This window comes from Nicotiana attenuata, unplaced genomic scaffold (assembly GCF_001879085.1).
Source record: "Nicotiana attenuata strain UT unplaced genomic scaffold, NIATTr2, whole genome shotgun sequence".
Lineage (NCBI taxonomy): Eukaryota > Viridiplantae > Streptophyta > Magnoliopsida > Solanales > Solanaceae > Nicotiana > Nicotiana attenuata.
The window spans coordinates 5,944-21,939 of NW_017672178.1; the positions used below are offsets into that span (position 1 = coordinate 5,944).

General features: G+C 34.7%; 1 protein-coding gene across 7 annotated transcripts; it reads right to left on the reverse strand.

Annotated features, from left to right (window-relative positions):
- Positions 1-2,305: 2,305 nt before the first annotated feature.
- LOC109212181 (probable WRKY transcription factor 57) lies at positions 2,306-10,270 on the reverse strand. Of its 7 annotated transcripts, XR_002065824.1 has the most exons (6): positions 9,527-10,270; positions 7,633-7,776; positions 5,845-6,231; positions 4,047-4,111; positions 3,223-3,292; positions 2,306-2,721 (listed from the first exon to the last, which is right to left on the reverse strand). XR_002065824.1 is itself a non-coding variant. In XM_019375807.1 (4 exons), the coding sequence occupies exons 1-3, from the start codon at positions 9,931-9,933 to the stop codon at positions 5,853-5,855; spliced, it is 930 nt and encodes a 309-aa protein (XP_019231352.1). In that variant the 5' UTR covers positions 9,934-10,270; the 3' UTR covers positions 3,075-3,292; positions 5,845-5,852. The 7 variants fall into 7 exon arrangements, 2 of the variants coding, with proteins under 2 accessions (XP_019231352.1, XP_019231350.1); XR_002065825.1 differs by lacking the exon at positions 4,047-4,111 and having other exon boundaries at positions 2,307-2,721; XR_002065822.1 differs by lacking the exon at positions 4,047-4,111 and having other exon boundaries at positions 2,307-2,721; positions 3,223-3,396.
- Between the last annotated feature and the right edge of the window lie 5,726 nt (positions 10,271-15,996).

A 15,996-nucleotide genomic window follows, 5' to 3' on the forward strand; every position in this document is an offset into this window, starting at 1 on the left:
ATTTAACTTGTTTTTCACTTAAAATCAAAGATTTTCATGGGTGAAATTGGGGGTTTTGGGTAGAACCTAGGTTTTCTAAAAATTAGGGATTTGGACCTCAATTTGAGGTTCGATTTCAAAATAATTTACATATTTGAGTTCGTGGGGGAATGGATAACCGGGTTTTGACCACGTGGGCCCAAGGGCGATTTTGGAATTTTTGGGAAAAACTTGGGAAATTTTTTTTTTTTTTTGCATTCAAATTGATTCATTTAGTGTTTATTAAAGAAATTGAGTAATTTGTGGCTAGATTCGAGCGGATTGGAGGTGGAGTCACGGGGTAAAGCCATAGTTGAGGCTTGAGTTGAGTTCAAGGCATCGAGGTAAGTGTTTGGTTTAACCCTTGCTTGAGGGAATAGGAGTTGAGTCTTATTTGTAACTTGCTAATTGTCGAGTATGATGTATAGACATGGTGACGAGTATCTTATACATTGGTGTCTAGCATGACCGTAAGTCCTTGTTTTGCAAATAGTTTGGTTGTTGTTATGCCTTCCATGCTTAAATGATGACTTCTACATGTTGTAAAGATCTTGTGAAAGAGATTGTGATCTTTGACTTCGTGGAGCATTGGCTCGGGCTGAAATACAAATTGTAAAGGTGTATGGGATAAGTAACTCCTTGGAGCATTGGCTCAAGTGATAATGTGAACTTTGAGATGAAAGTGAAAGAAAGAGAAGAGTTAATGATTTATTCCCTTGCCGGGACGTTGTTGGTTATTGATGTTGTACCCTTGCCGGGACTCCCATTCTTGTTTTATTATTCCCTTGCCCTTGTTTGTGATTTGTTGATTGGGTGAGGAAGAGTGTTAAAGCACGAAGGGTGATGCCGTGCATTGAATGATAATTGTGGATCGCGTTGCGCGCCGCAACAGTGCTAAATGATATGGATCGGGTTGCACGCCGCAACAATGCTAAACGATATGGATCGGGTTGCACGCCGCAACAATGCTAAACGATATGGATCGGGTTGCACGCCGCAACAGTGATGTTATATATATTGGGATCGGGTTGCGCGCCGCAACAATTATTGTTACAAGTGTGTTTATTTTGGATATTAGTCTCTTGTCCGCTGTAAATTTTAAGCTGCCTTTAGACTGTTACTCTGGATTTACTGTTAATACTGTTATCTCCCCACATCATGCTTCCCCTCCCATATTGTTTACTTGTCTGGTATTTCGATTCCGCTGTATGTATATAACTGCACAGGTTTATGTGGTGGTCCAGTCTAGCCTGGTCACTACTTCGCCGGGGTTAGGCTAGACACTTACCAGCACATGGGGTCGGTTGTGCTGATACTACACTCTATGCTATTTTGCACAGGTCTAGGTATCGAGCAGCAGCAGCCGTAGTGTGAGAGCAGACTTCATTTCAGCGAGACCCGAGGTAGCCTTGCAGGCGTCCGCAGGCCCGGCGTCTCCTCTATCCTTTATTTTTATCTGTTATCTCATTGTAATCGAGACAAACAGCTTATATTCTCTTTCAGACGTTTGAATGTAGTATTCTTAGCAGTTCGTGAGTACAGTGACACCAGTCATGGGTAGAGGATTTTGGTTGAACTTTCCGCATTTTTATTCAGTTTTATAAAATGTTAAGACTTCCGCTTATTATTGAATTTCGTTGTTTTTGTATTATTGCCGTAAATTGTTAAATGGATTAGATTATTAATGGACGAGTAATTAATTCTGGCTTGCCTAGCTCTCATTAGTAGGCGCCATCACGACTCCTGAGGGTGGAAAATCCGGGTCGTGACAAAAAATAACTTTAATAAAACATTTAAGTTCCAATGAGGATCTAAAACATTACAAACACACCTCGGAACATTTGAAATTGAAAAGAATTTTTTAGGTATAAGAAAAAAGAAATTGTTCTCTTCATTTTAGTTTATATGAGGTAGTTTAACTCACTACAAAGTTTTAATTTTTTTTTTTTTGAAATTTGTGATCCTAAAAACTTAACGGTTAAAAGTTTTATGGTGCTAATGACATTTAAAGCTTCTCATTAAGAGTAAGTGATAAAATAGAAAGTTAAAAATTGAATTATTTTAAAATATAAATATGGGTTTTTTTTTTTTTAAACAGACTACTAACTAAAATATGTCATAAATTGCAACGGAATAAAATGAGGGAGAGAAGTCCATGGTAAAAGTAAGGCGTCTGTGCATCACGCATCAACCAGCAAAGTGGTGAGATATCTACAGAAGTGTGCAAATGACAATGATACCGTAGGCTACAAGGAAAAGGTGAATGTAAAAGTAAAAAAAAAAAAAAAAATAAGGTTAAAAAGAGGGAGATGGTAAAAGGTAATGTCCGCTGACAATGGAGCAACTTAGAAATCCACGCAATTGACACAACTTGCCGCCCAAGATTTACCCTTACGTACACCAATATCTATTACTCTCATGCAAAAGGTTGAGTACTAAAACGAAAAAAATACTCCACAATTTAAGTGACATTATTTTCTTTTTAGGTTTTTTTTTATAGGAAACACATTTAAATGAGAAGCATCAGAATAAAGAATATAAGTTAAATATGATAATCCTAAATAACACGAATTGCATACGTAAAGCTACCCGATCAAGTGAATGAGCCGTTTTATTAGCATCCCGCCTAGTCCAATGGAAGGACAAATCATGAAGTTGATTCTTCAAAGACAAACAATCCCCACTTATGCTAGCAAATCCCACCTAGACATTGTTTACTTTTGAGTTAGTTCAAAAAAGAATGATACATTTCATATTTAGTAGTAACAATTTAGCTTTAAATATTTATTTTATCCCTAATAAGATGATTTATAGCCTCATATATATATATATATATATATATATATATATATATATATATATATATATATATATATATATATATATATATATAGAACGCTTGTTGAAGGCCATAAATTTTAAACGTCTTCCTTTTTTTTTAAATTTTTGAGCATAGACAAATATTACCACATAAATTGGGACGAGGAAGTACTAACTAAACTACTGAAAGAAAAAGATTCCACATGAATATAGGCAAAGGATTTTTTTTTTTTTTTTTTGGTAAATAAAAAAATTATTACTACCAGAATTGCAACATACAACACAAATCAAGTCAAATATTATACCTCCCCCTAGCTCCCTCTATGTACCCCAATCCCCAGTATCAGAAAGTGGAAAAAAGAGAAAGAAAAGGGGAAAATCTACCATTAATTATAGCTAGTCTTGAATATCTGGGCTGCTATCCAAGGATCCTCCATTAAGTCATGATATACTCCTATCATGATCAGCAAAAATACAACAGCTAGTAAACTTCACAATATATAGAGGGCAGATTCCAGCTATAAATTCAAGAATGACATGCATCCATGCTATATATACCTGGAAAGAGTTTTTGTAAAAGAAATATATTAAGTAGCCATTACACGTCTTAATGCAAAGGGTTAATGTTGGACGCTAACATGTTAAATATAACATCTATGTATATTAATTAGCCAATTGTGTGTAAATATTCATTACCCAATATAGGTGTGTGTAAATATCTGGTACAAGCACGTACAAGTAATTTCTTGCGGACATTTTCATATATAATCATGGAAGATGCTTTTTCCCCATCCTAAATCTAATATACTATTAAACTTAGTGCTACTGTAATATCCTTTCTGTCTATATTTGTTTGGACTGTTCAAAAATATTGTCACACTCATTATTTTTGAAGAGTCTAGTGTTAGATGATATTTTTGAAGAGTTCGAACAACATAGCTTTTTGTATATGCACAAAAAGTTTAGCAAGAAACAAACTACAATGAGAATATTTCAAGCATATGGAAATTAAATGTATGATCACGTTGCAATCTCAAAGAATAATGCATAATATCTCACAAGATTCCAAGCATATGATCATGTTGAGGACCACTCATCCCAAAAATATGCTTCAGTTTACGCCGACAGGCGTGACTTATTCTATTACTTATGCATGCTTTGCATGAGATGTGTGTATACACCACAAAAAGCAAGAAAAAAAATCATACCGCAAGATTTGCCTTTGGCATGCTGAGGAGCGCATTGCCACCTCCATTGGGCTGATTCTTAAAGCCTATGGCCAAATTAACGTACCAACAACAATCACAAAATTGGTTCTTGTCAAAACCCAGTAATAAAAAGAAACTACTTCCTTCATTTCATTGTATATTTCTATATTTGACTAATTAAACACATAGTTTAAAGAAGAAAGACTTACTTTTGACACATTTCAAAAGTATCGAATTTGTAATTTTAAACATTACCATGACATTTTTATCATCATAAAAGTATGTTATTAAGGGTAAAAGGGGAAGATGGTCTAAAGTTAAAGTACTTCCAAATATAAAAGTGTCATTCTTTTTCTTAAGTGACGAAAAAGAAAGGGGTGTCACGTAAAATACAACAGAAAGATTAGTTTCCTTCTTTATTTCTAGGTCATATCTATACTTTAGACAATCCCTACTTGCTAGGTAATTCAATTTATCACAAGGTAGGCTTCAGTCGTGGTAATCAAGTAATTCAATTTAAAAAGGCCTTTGCAAATAGTACAAGAACAATGTTGCCCAGAGGAAAAGCATCAATCAAGTTCATGCATCACGACTTGACTGTTGTTTAAACCAGTGGGGACCAAACAATTCATATACTGTACAACTAAATGCAATGAAAGAAAGATAAAACTTTATCCAGACAAAGCAACGTCCATAGGAAAAGGTTGCGGTGGGAAAGCAATCTACAGGAAAGGGACTTATGTTTTAACTTTATCAACTTTAGATTTCCATCACTCGGGATCTTGTTCGATTTGACCGGAAGAAAATTGACAACTCTCATCATTTCTTTTACCATTTACATTTTATGAAAGATTTTAAATAGAACTAACTTATGTTGATCTGATTTTACAATCATGTCTTTGAGAAGGAGAAATTATTATTTGATTTTTACTTTTACCAGAATATTCACTATCAGGTGATCAATACATACGAAGGAGTTCAAAGGCACTAGCAAGTCGTAATCAATAAAAGCAGACATGTTGAGTGGCAAAAGTTTCACAAGCAGAGACGAATTTGCAATAGTTATGTACGTTGGTTTGTAACTATGTTCATTTATTTTTAAGTTTCACACGTTCATGCAACCATCATATGTGAACCGAAAGCAGTATTGGACCATACCTATTGCTACTATTGTAGATGCGGCCATCATTGTTAGGATAGAGTCTATGTCCAAGTGTCTATATTGTTATGATTTAGTCTATTATAGTGGCCTGACCTATTGATACAAACTTATTTAAGAAGCGCAGTCAAAGCGTGTAGCATGTTCATAAATGGAGGAAAACTTTAGTCAACCTGGTCAATAGGACACCTACAACGTGTTAAGTAAATATGTGAACAATTTAAACTTCTAAATAAGATGGTCACACAAATTAACATACTATCGGACATACAAAAGTCCTGAGAAATCCTGAGTTTAAGTCTTATCACCATTTATAATAAAATAAAAAGTTCATGTGCTTGGTTTAAAAAAGGAAGAATACTTGGTTAAAAAAGAAGAATCAAACCAGCACATGAGAGGACGTACGTACTAATTAAAGACATAATTAATTAATTGTTGCAACCTAGGCAAACTTGTAGCAACCGTGTTATGAGAAAAAATTTCCAAGTGCTTGGTAAAAACACACATACATACACACAGCAAAAGCATATTAACAACGTATATGTCATTGATGAAACTTGTAAACAAAAAAAAAAATCAATGATCAATCAATGCAGCATGTCAAGATAGTGTCAAACTGAAAAATAGGAAAGGGATTACCCTTAATATTATCTGCTTCGCATTCCAGGAGGTACAATATCCCCAAGCAATCCTTCATCAGTTGGCAGCTGGTTGGCTGGTTGACTTGTCTCTGGCAATCTACGAGCTTCTACAGATTCACCTGGAATTTGACGCGATTCTGGGGCGCTCATAGGTACTTCTTGAGGGTATTGAACACCCCCGGGAAGGTAGAATTGCGAGGCTAAGGGTGATAATTGATGAGTTGTAAATGCAGCTTCATGACTGATAAGTCCGCCTCTAGGAAATCCAACTGTATGGTGACAATGTTGTCCTTCATATGTGGTGATTACAATTGATGGATCTTCAGAAGATCGCTCGACTCTTTTCTTCACCGTGCACTTGGTATTTGTACAACGATAATAGCTCCTGAGAAGGCATGGACATCATAATTATTTTGCAGGGGTAAGTTCCGTATACACTCTACCCTTCTCATATCTCACTTGTGATATTATATTGGGATTGTTGTTGTTATTGGAGTGTTTAAACATATTATTTCTATCTTGATAGAAATTATCAATGCTATGCAATATGTTGATAAAACATCATACTGTTCATACACCATGTTTATTTGGTAAAATGACATTTGAAACTTTGTTCAGGTAACACTTAAACAAAGGTTTCTTCTAGTCTATCTGCTAAAGAGATACACTAGTACTAAAATCAATGATTAATCTAGAATATGCGCGTTGAATTTTGGTGCTTCTGAAGTTGTTTTCGGTTAAAGTTTACTTTATTTTACTTCACTTTCAAAATAATATATTAAAGAAAAAAAAACTCAATAATCTGGCTAGCAAAATGAAATGCTTTGTATGATATTATGACCAGCCTTCTTTTACTCACTAGAAAATGATGGAATTCCATCAAATAATCATGACATTATTGCCGATTGAACTTTCAACTGCTACTATAGTCAAGCATTCTATTTTCTTGATTACAATGGCATCCGGGTTAATTTGCGCAATCTCGACTAATTTACTAGTAGCTATCTGCTATTTCTACCACTAATAAAATTATTAGGTAATTTTACATCTAAGGCTCGGGCAGATAAAAAAAAATCACTTAGCAAATTTTGTTTCTATTAAGATTTGAACTCTGATGGGGTTGATCACCGGACCACATCCCTAGACTCTACAGTCAAGCAATTTAAACTTTGAAAAAAGTCTGTCTTGGCAGCATTTTGTTACATATTTGCATGCTTGCAGTACTCCAGCTTTGTAATCAATTGGACTTATAATTTGCAAACTAAAAGAATGACAATAATATTTCAAGTAGCCTTATACTAGTATTTGTCGAATTTAGCCTATTATACATTAGTTGGAAGCTAATTCAATCATCATTAACATTAGTGGGTAAGATCTATAACAAAAAGATGTATCATGATTGGACGTAACTATAGTTAATATTGAACTATGTGACCATCTCATCATTTAAAAGCGCAAGTTGTTAGATTTGATTGAATTCTATTTATTTAATAACTACATTTTCAATGAACCGATCACGTGTCATTCTATTTCTTTTTTCATGGGCTAAACACGTGTAAATTATTCTCTATAATATAGTGTGTGAAGAACTTGTATCCGAGATTTCTGTTTGATTTTAATGTGTAGCAATTTTATCTAAAATCTTAAGTTATTTAGAAATAGTTCACTTTTATTTATTTAATCATTATCTTCAACAATTAAAGGCAAGCTCAAATTTAGCGAAGAAATGGCATTTAAGGGAAAAAATTGTTCAACTAAGCATTACGATGAAATTCGAGAAACAGACCTTGGAAATGGACTATTTTTAACAGCTTTTTGACCATACTTCCTCCATCTGTAGCCATCTTCAAGATGATCAACTTCGCTTTTCGTCATAAATGCAAAGCGGGGCTGCCTGATTCGTTTCTGACCCTTCTTTTTAACCTTGCTTCTGTGGAATATTCAACCTAAAGTAACATTAGGAATGTGATTCCTTTATCACACTATAAAATAGAAAAAGAGGCATTTCCAAGTACACCTGCTGAAAATAGCAATCAAATTGCTTTTCAACCGACCTAGTTAATCAGAAATATTATTGTAAACAAGATATCTTTCAATTGAAAAAGAAGAGGTCGGTCTTTATTCTTTTAATAAAGTTGTAGACCACAAATATTTAATATCACCTAAATTGGCTTTACATGTTTTTGCGTCTTATTTTATCTTATATGCCGATAAGTGAAAGAAATTCAAAATTTTGGTCCAGAAATTAATCTCTATTATATAAAAGCTAGCATTAATGCTAAGAAGCAGAATGAGAGCGAACACAAAGTAGCTTAAAGAATGAAAGCTTTCCACTGTTGTCAATAGATGCAATGAATGGAACTTAAAACCAGAGACCCTTATAAAACTAGTGGACAACGTATTAGAAATCAAATAGTAATATTAAAGCACAAATTCATTCCTCTCCCAGCCTAAACCATAGGATAACACGAAGCGCACCGTGTTTCAAAGAAAACCCTCACTAATACCATTATACAATCAATCTTTTTTATTATAGCGAAATCATGTTATAGGAAACATATAAAATTATATTAACATATAAAGTTCGATTCCAAAGAAAACTTGAACACTATAATAAAATAATATTATAGAAGATAGTTATTAACGAAAAAGAGGGATATTTTATAAAAAAAAGTTGCTCTAGACGTATCACGTAGACCATAGCCATAGCGTATAGAAATGCATGCAATGGGCCTTGAGAGATCACATAAAACAAAAGTTCACGCATATCATGACTAGCTTGCACTAGAGATATTACGTAGGAGACTGTTCTAATATATGTGACGAAATTTGACTCAACACAAATATTTATATTTAAGAAAAAACTTTCAAAATATTTCTACATCTATAAAAGCAGGTTATTAAAAATAAATGAGAAATTTAAAATTGAATTATTTTTAAATATGAAAATTGCCAACCACACATAAAATATAACAGAGGGAGTAACTCATTTTCCCCATAACTGGTAGTAAAATTTTCCAACTTCCACCATTCCTTAAATATACTATGTACGCACAAATTAAAGCAATATAATGGACCACAAAATAATGAAGCAGAAGTTACTAATTAATCAGAGTATACACCAACTATTTTCAGAGAAGTGTTATGGCAAAGATACTTTACTATACACTTTGCATTTACCATGTGAGCTTTTGATTGCGTTTTCTAAATCTAATAACTCGTGAAAATCAGCACTAAACAATCCAAAAAGAGAAAAGGGGAAAAAAACATTTTCCTTAAACAATAGTAGGAGTATTATTTTACTTCACAATATTTTAGGGAAAAATTCGTCCACGCCATTCCCGCCGCAATAACGGCTGTTTTGAAACCACACGAAGTGCGCAATACCGAAAAGCCCAACTTTGATGATTAAATTACGATAATGCCTCTCTCTTTCTCTTCCCCATACTCCAACTTGCGTAAACAACTTGACATTTCTAGAACCTGTACGGACGCGGTAATGGCTTTTCCTTTTATGCTTCTGCTACAATCCCCCTAAATTCTACACTTAAATTTGAAGTCCATTTTTTTACTATTGAAACTTTAGTTAATTACGAGTTTAACACACACATAGAGAGAGAGAGATGTAATATAGAGCTGTGCTACGTGAAGCGAGAGAAGGTCGATAACACATGACTCACGCTGTATCGGACGGCGGTCGGGAGGCGGAAGAGCCACCGGATGCGGTGGATTTCTCCGGAGGATCATCCGAACAGCTGGAAGATACAGGTTCATCAGTGATTTTCCCCGTCGCCGGTACTTCAGTAGCAGAAGCAGATGGAGTAGTACTACTATTTCCCGCCAAATCATCGTCGATCCGATCAAATCCACCAGCACCGCCACTACCACCGGCAATATCCTTATCTCCGGCCGCCTCCGACGGCGCAAAATTCCAACCGAATTCGTTTAATATACTGTTATCTCTATCAGTATTGCCGAAGAAGCTGTAAACATTGTCCGAATCTGCACCGAGTGACCAGCTCGACTCAGTAGCGTCGAACTCAGCTGCACTTTTTAATGGATCGTTAACTTTATCCTTATCATCCATAGATGTTACAGAGAGAGTGAAATACGCGGAGAGAGAAAGCTAGGGTTTAAGAAGAAGAAGAAGAAATAGGAGAAAAGATAACGCGTAAAGAGATTGTATTTTAAGGGAGTGTTTGGATGGAATATTTTAATTTTTGTTTAACTTTTTGGGATTGTTGGATTTGAAAGCTTTGTCGCGTCAATGCCAATTGGTGAGAAGACACTGAGAGAAAATATAGAGTTAAAAAAATTAAGTTAGAAAAATCGCCGTCAACCTCTAAATAGTGAGTATTTAACTTACTTGGGAGAGGCTGATATTTAAGTAATCAGAAATTCATATCTTCCCACGCGCTTCACCTCTGTTTGAATCTTACTTCTTAAGAAAAGAATTACTCTACTCTACATCTTTGGATAAATGATTTATAGCCTGTTCGTGCTTCTTTTTGGCTTATAATGAATTTTCTCCGTTTCAATTTAGATGAATTAGTTTGATTCGGCACGAACTTTAAAAATTAAAAAAAAAATTTAAAACTTATAGTCTTAAAAGTTTAAGCGGTAAGCTTTGTGGTTCATATTTGTGTGGTTATAAAAGTTTTTCATTAAGGGTAAAATAATAGGTAAAATGAAGAGTTTAAAATTGAATTATTTTTCAATTTAGATATGTGTCATTTATTTTGAAAGAGACTAAAAAGGAAAGTATTTCCTCTAATTTGAAACAGATGGAGTAATTTCTTTTATTGTCAAAACAACTTTTTTCTTAAAAACTAAGGTGTTTGGTTAAGTTTTTAAATATTTTTGAATAGAAGCAGAAACAGTTTTTGAATAGAAGGAAAAATACATTTAGACTTTTAAACGTTTGACCAATCATTGATTACTGTTCAAAAGTTTTTTTTAATTTAGTCGAACATAAACTATTTCTCACCAAAAGTAAATTTTTAAAAAACTATTTTAAAAAAGTATTTTTTAAAATAAGCTAATAGAAACACGGCCAAACATGCTACTAGTAGATTTTTTTATCCTTAAATTAAAAGTTTTAGATTCGAATTTTGTAAACGAAGAACTTTTCATAGGAGTGCAGTGGTTCATCTGACTTGAATTTGAATTAATTGAATTACTAAGTTTCAGATATTAGGAGCCCGTTTGGCTTAGCTGATTTAGAGTAGCTAATAAGCATTAGGTGTTGAAAAGCACTTTTAAGTGCTGAAGCTGATTTAAAAAATAAGCAATTACGTGTTTGGATAAAAGTGATGAAATTAATAATAAGCAGCTGAAGAACTGGGTATACGAAGAGTTCTGTTTTGAAACGAAGTATTTTAGGGATAGAATAGTAATATTTTGGTCAAACCTAAAGTGCTTATAAGCTGAAATTTGATAAGTTGGGGGAGACCAACTTATGACTTTTGGCTTATTTTTGGCTTATAAGCACTTAACTTGTAAGCACTTTTAATTTTACCAAATGCGTAGATAAGCCAAAAAAGTGCTTATAAACCAGTTTGATCAGCTTATAAGCTTAGCCAAACACCCTCTAAATTAATCAGATAAAAAGTGCTGCCATTTTTACAAAATATTGAGTCCATGAAACTTTATAAGGAGATTTAAATTTCTTCCGAGATATAGAAGAGGTATGCTATTTGCCCTGCTTCACGTTCTATAAGTATGTTTTCATAAAAGGGAAGCACGTGTCAAAACAGATGAATATTAATTCAGTTTTCACCTTTCATTTGCAGAAAGAAAGAATAAAAAGGAAAAGCCGAGATGTGTATATTTATTTTATAGGCTAAAGAATATCTCGTATTTGTATTACTCTCTACGTTTTCATTTATGCGGATCTAGTACTAATTGTGGAGTCACATAAGATTTACTTTGACCATGTCTTAATTAATTATTGTGACTTATATTATTTTTTTTTATAGTTTTTTTGTATATGAATTTTGTTTCAAACAATATAAATTATACAGTAAATTTACTCCTCTTACTTCGAAAAAGTTCACATAAATTCAAACACATAGCAAACTTTGTAACTATTGAAAAACGTCTATCCCCACCCCCGCCCCCAACCCCACCCCAACCCCCAATCCCCCAACCTAAATAGAAATATTATTAATTGTACTTTCTTTTTATGTTATAGATAGAGTACTTTTTTTTTTCATTTCAACAAATGGGTATTTTTCTTTTCATGATATCAAAAAAAGTATTTTTTTTTATTTTAACAAAAAAAGATAGTTTCTTTTCATGATGTAAAAAAGGGTATTTTCTTTCATTTCAACAAAAATAGTTTTTTTTTCATGATGAAAAAAAGTATTTTCTTTCATTTCAACAAAAAAAGATTTTTTTTTTCATAATGTACAACAACAACCCAGTATAGTCCCACAAGTGGGGTCTGGGGAGGATAGTGTGTACGGAAACCTTACCTCTACCCCGATCGGGGTAGAAAGGCTGTTTCCGATTGACCCTCGACTCAAGAAGATGAAAAGACAAAAAAAGAGACAATATATCAGTATCATCAATAAAAAATCATGGAAATAATAATGACATCACAAGAACCAGTGAATAAATGAAAAACAGAAATAATAACCAGTAAATAAGGCCCTAAACTATGAAAACGGAAGAGTAGTGAAAACACAACACTAACCACTAGCAGTCTAAGACTAAATCCTATCAGCCAAGCCTCACGTTAGTAGACTAAATGAACTCAACTACCTCCTAAGCTACAACCTTAATGCTCAACCTCCACAGCTTCCTATCGAGTACCATGTCCTCAGAGATCTGAAGCCTCGCCATATCCCGCCTGATCACCTCTCTCCAATTCTTCTTAGGCCGCCATTTGTCTCTCCTCATACCCACCAATGCCAACCGCTCGCACCTCCTTATCGGGGCATCCAAGCTCCTCCTCTAAACGTGCCCGAACCATCTGAGCCTCGCTTCCCGCATCTTGTCATCAATAGGAGCCATGCCCACCTTCTCCCGAATATCTTCATTCCTAATCATATCCATCCTAGTGTGCCCGCACATCCACCTCAACATCCTCATTTCTGCTACTCTCATCTTCTGAGTATGTGGGTTTTTAACTGGCCAACACTCTGCCCATACATCATGGCTGGCCTAACCAGCGCTCTATAAAACTTACCTTGGAGTAGCGGAGGCACTTTCTTGTCACATAGGACTCCAGACGCTAACCTTCATTTCATCCACCCCACCCCTATACGGTGTGTGACATCCTCGTCGATCTCCCCATCCCCCTGGATAATCGACCCAAGCTACTTGAAACTGCCTCTCTTGAAAATGACCTGCGATCCAATCCTGACGTCCATGCCCGCTTCCCTCAGCTCGGCACTGAACTTGCACTCAAGATACTTCGTCTTCGCCCTGCTCAACTTGAAACCCTGAGACTCAGGTGCCTGTCTCCAAACCTCCAGCCTCTCGTTAACGCAACTCCGCGTCTCGTCAATCAGAACAATGTCATTAGCGAATAACATACACCATGGCACTTCTCCTTGAACATGGTGTGTCAGTGCGTCCATCACCAAAGCAAACAAGAAAGGGCTGAGCGCAGATCCTTGGTGTAACCCCATAACAACCGAAAAATGCTCAGAGTCGCCTCCCACTATCCTAACCCGAGTCTTAGCATATCATACATGTCCTTAATCACCCTAATGTAAGCAACCGCCACACCTTTAGCCTCTAGGCATATCTAAAAAACCTCTCTAGGAACCTTGTCATATGCTTTCTCCAGTTTCGCCTCCTTCCTAGCTACCTTATACCTCTCCCTATTCGCACACCACTCTACCTTGCATGTGCTCCCAACTAACTTCAGGTACGCGGCCTTCTTCGCTTCCACTTTACCTTGGACCACTTCATTCCACCACCAGTCGCCTTTGTGCCCGCCAGCGTAACCCTTCGAGACTCCCAACACCTATCTCGCTGCCTCCCGTATATAATCGACCGTCGTCGACCACATAACGCTCGCGTCACCATTACTCCTCCAGGCTCCCACAACCGATAACCTCCCTTCCAACTCCTAAGCTTTATCCTTAGTCAAGGCTCCCCACCTGATCCTCGGTCGACCTCGTGCAGTCCTCTTCTTCCTTTTCATCATAATACCGACGTCCATCACCAAGAGGCTATGCTGCGTCGCGAGGGTCTCACCCGGGATAACCTTGCAATCCTTACACAGCCCTCTGTCGCACCTTCTAAGGAGAAGATAGTTAATCTGAGTCTTCGCCACCGTACTCTGAGAAGTAACCAAATGCTCCTCCCTCTTGTCTTTTCATGATGTAGAAAAAATATTTTCTTTCATTTCAACAAAATAAGTACTTTATTTTCATGTTGTAGAAAGAATACTTTCTTTTTGAACCAAAAATAGAGTATTTTTTTAGCTATGGAGCACAAATTTAAACGTTATTTTTGCGTAAAAAAGTAATGCAACACATTAGTTCCTTTAAATTTGTGTGAATTTTTAGAAAAATAATTAAATTCTTGAAGAAAAATAGAGTTCTGAAAACGTTGGGTATTTGGAGGAAGGAGGGAGGAAGGGGAGGAGAGCACGTGAAATATGGGGACTTGGGGAAAGGGGTGAGTGAGGAGAGTAGCATAAAAAAATATTTTTCTAAAAAATATTTTCTACTCTCTAACCAAACACTAGAAAATATTTTCTAAAAAAAATTTTCCACTCACCAACCAAACAAGGGAAAATAAGTCATAAAACCACTCATTTTCCATCGTACCAAACTCTCTTTGTAGAGAATACTTTTCTTTGCATTATTTCACAAGTTTAGGATTTTAATGGTAAGCAATTAATAGCCAAACCACAACTTTGAGCGACTTATGAGGGTCTTTTTAGCCTTCTTAAACAACATATTTGGTTAAGCATAATTAAATAATTGAAAATTTATGCTTCATCTAATAGCCAGATTAATCTTTTAAATAATTTGATCACACGATTTAGCATGATATCGAGCTAGACGAACGAGGTACTAGATTTAATCTCACCACCATCCAATATAAGAAATATAGTTCTACGTAATTGTCCTAAGAAAAAGAATCAAGTCTACATATGAAAATCGTATTAAAAACATATTAAGTAATTAATAGTTTTATCATTATTTTTTGGTTATTATTTCCTCTTCTTAATTGGTCATATATTCTTCGTGAAACACTTTCTGATTTTATCTTTTTGTCGGTTATATTTAAAAATTTAGGGGTTGGCCCATATCTACGTTGTGCATGAGTAAGCCTAGTATGATATAGGTAGCTTAATTGGACACATCTCCTAGGAGTCTACTGATTCTTCACTCTGTCCTTTTTGATGCATTAATTATAAATTCAATTATTTGGTAAATCACACTGCATTCAGAGTTGGAGTAAAGTATATTTAGGGCAAAATATAAAATTAATTGTTTAACCGAAATTAACTACATCCGTTAGAAAAAAAATGCATAATATATATATCTACACACATATTTTATCGAGTATTTTTTTTTTAAAATGAGTAAAAGTATACATTTCTCAATTATGTTGCTACTTGAGCAACCCGCCCATCTTATAGTAGATTCTTATTAAGTTGCTATAATGAGTGATTTTTCTTCGAGACATTATATTTCTTTCGAGGAAAAGATAATGTATCGTATAGTATTCTTCAATTTTTCATGATGTCATAATGTTACACTATAAAATATTTCAGTTTATATGTAATTTCCAGGAAATTTGTTTGTGACTTGCTCACTAACTCATATCTTAGATAAATTCTGTAATGATACAAGTGCATTAATAGCAATACTTTGTGGGTAAGAAAATAATAGTTAGAAATAAATAGATTTAATCTGTTAGAGAAATTTTGTACGTCAACGGATATTATGACTTTAGGTTATTTCAGTGGAAGTTCTGTACCGAACTCTATAGTTCAAGTTGTTAGGATATTCTATAAACAATGCGTATTGTTATCGTATTTTTTATGGAATAATTGTTTGTTTATTTATTCAATTCAATAAAGTTTTATTTTAAATAGATCATTTATTTGTTTGTGTGTCCGTTGCTTATATAGTAGATGATTTAGTGTATATAGTTTAGCTTATACACGGAAGATTAA

Bases quoted from the DNA above. Each gene is read 5' to 3' on its own strand.
- LOC109212181 (XM_019375807.1), bottom strand. From the start codon at position 9,933: ATGGATGATAAGGATAAAGTTAACGATCCATTAAAAAGTGCAGCTGAG. The intron at 7,777-9,526 runs GTGAGTCATGTG...AATATTCCACAG, and splicing joins CGACCGCCGTCCGATACAGC to AAGCAAGGTTAAAAAGAAGG. The intron at 6,232-7,632 runs GTCTGTTTCTCG...ATGCCTTCTCAG, and splicing joins AAAAATAGTCCATTTCCAAG to GAGCTATTATCGTTGTACAA.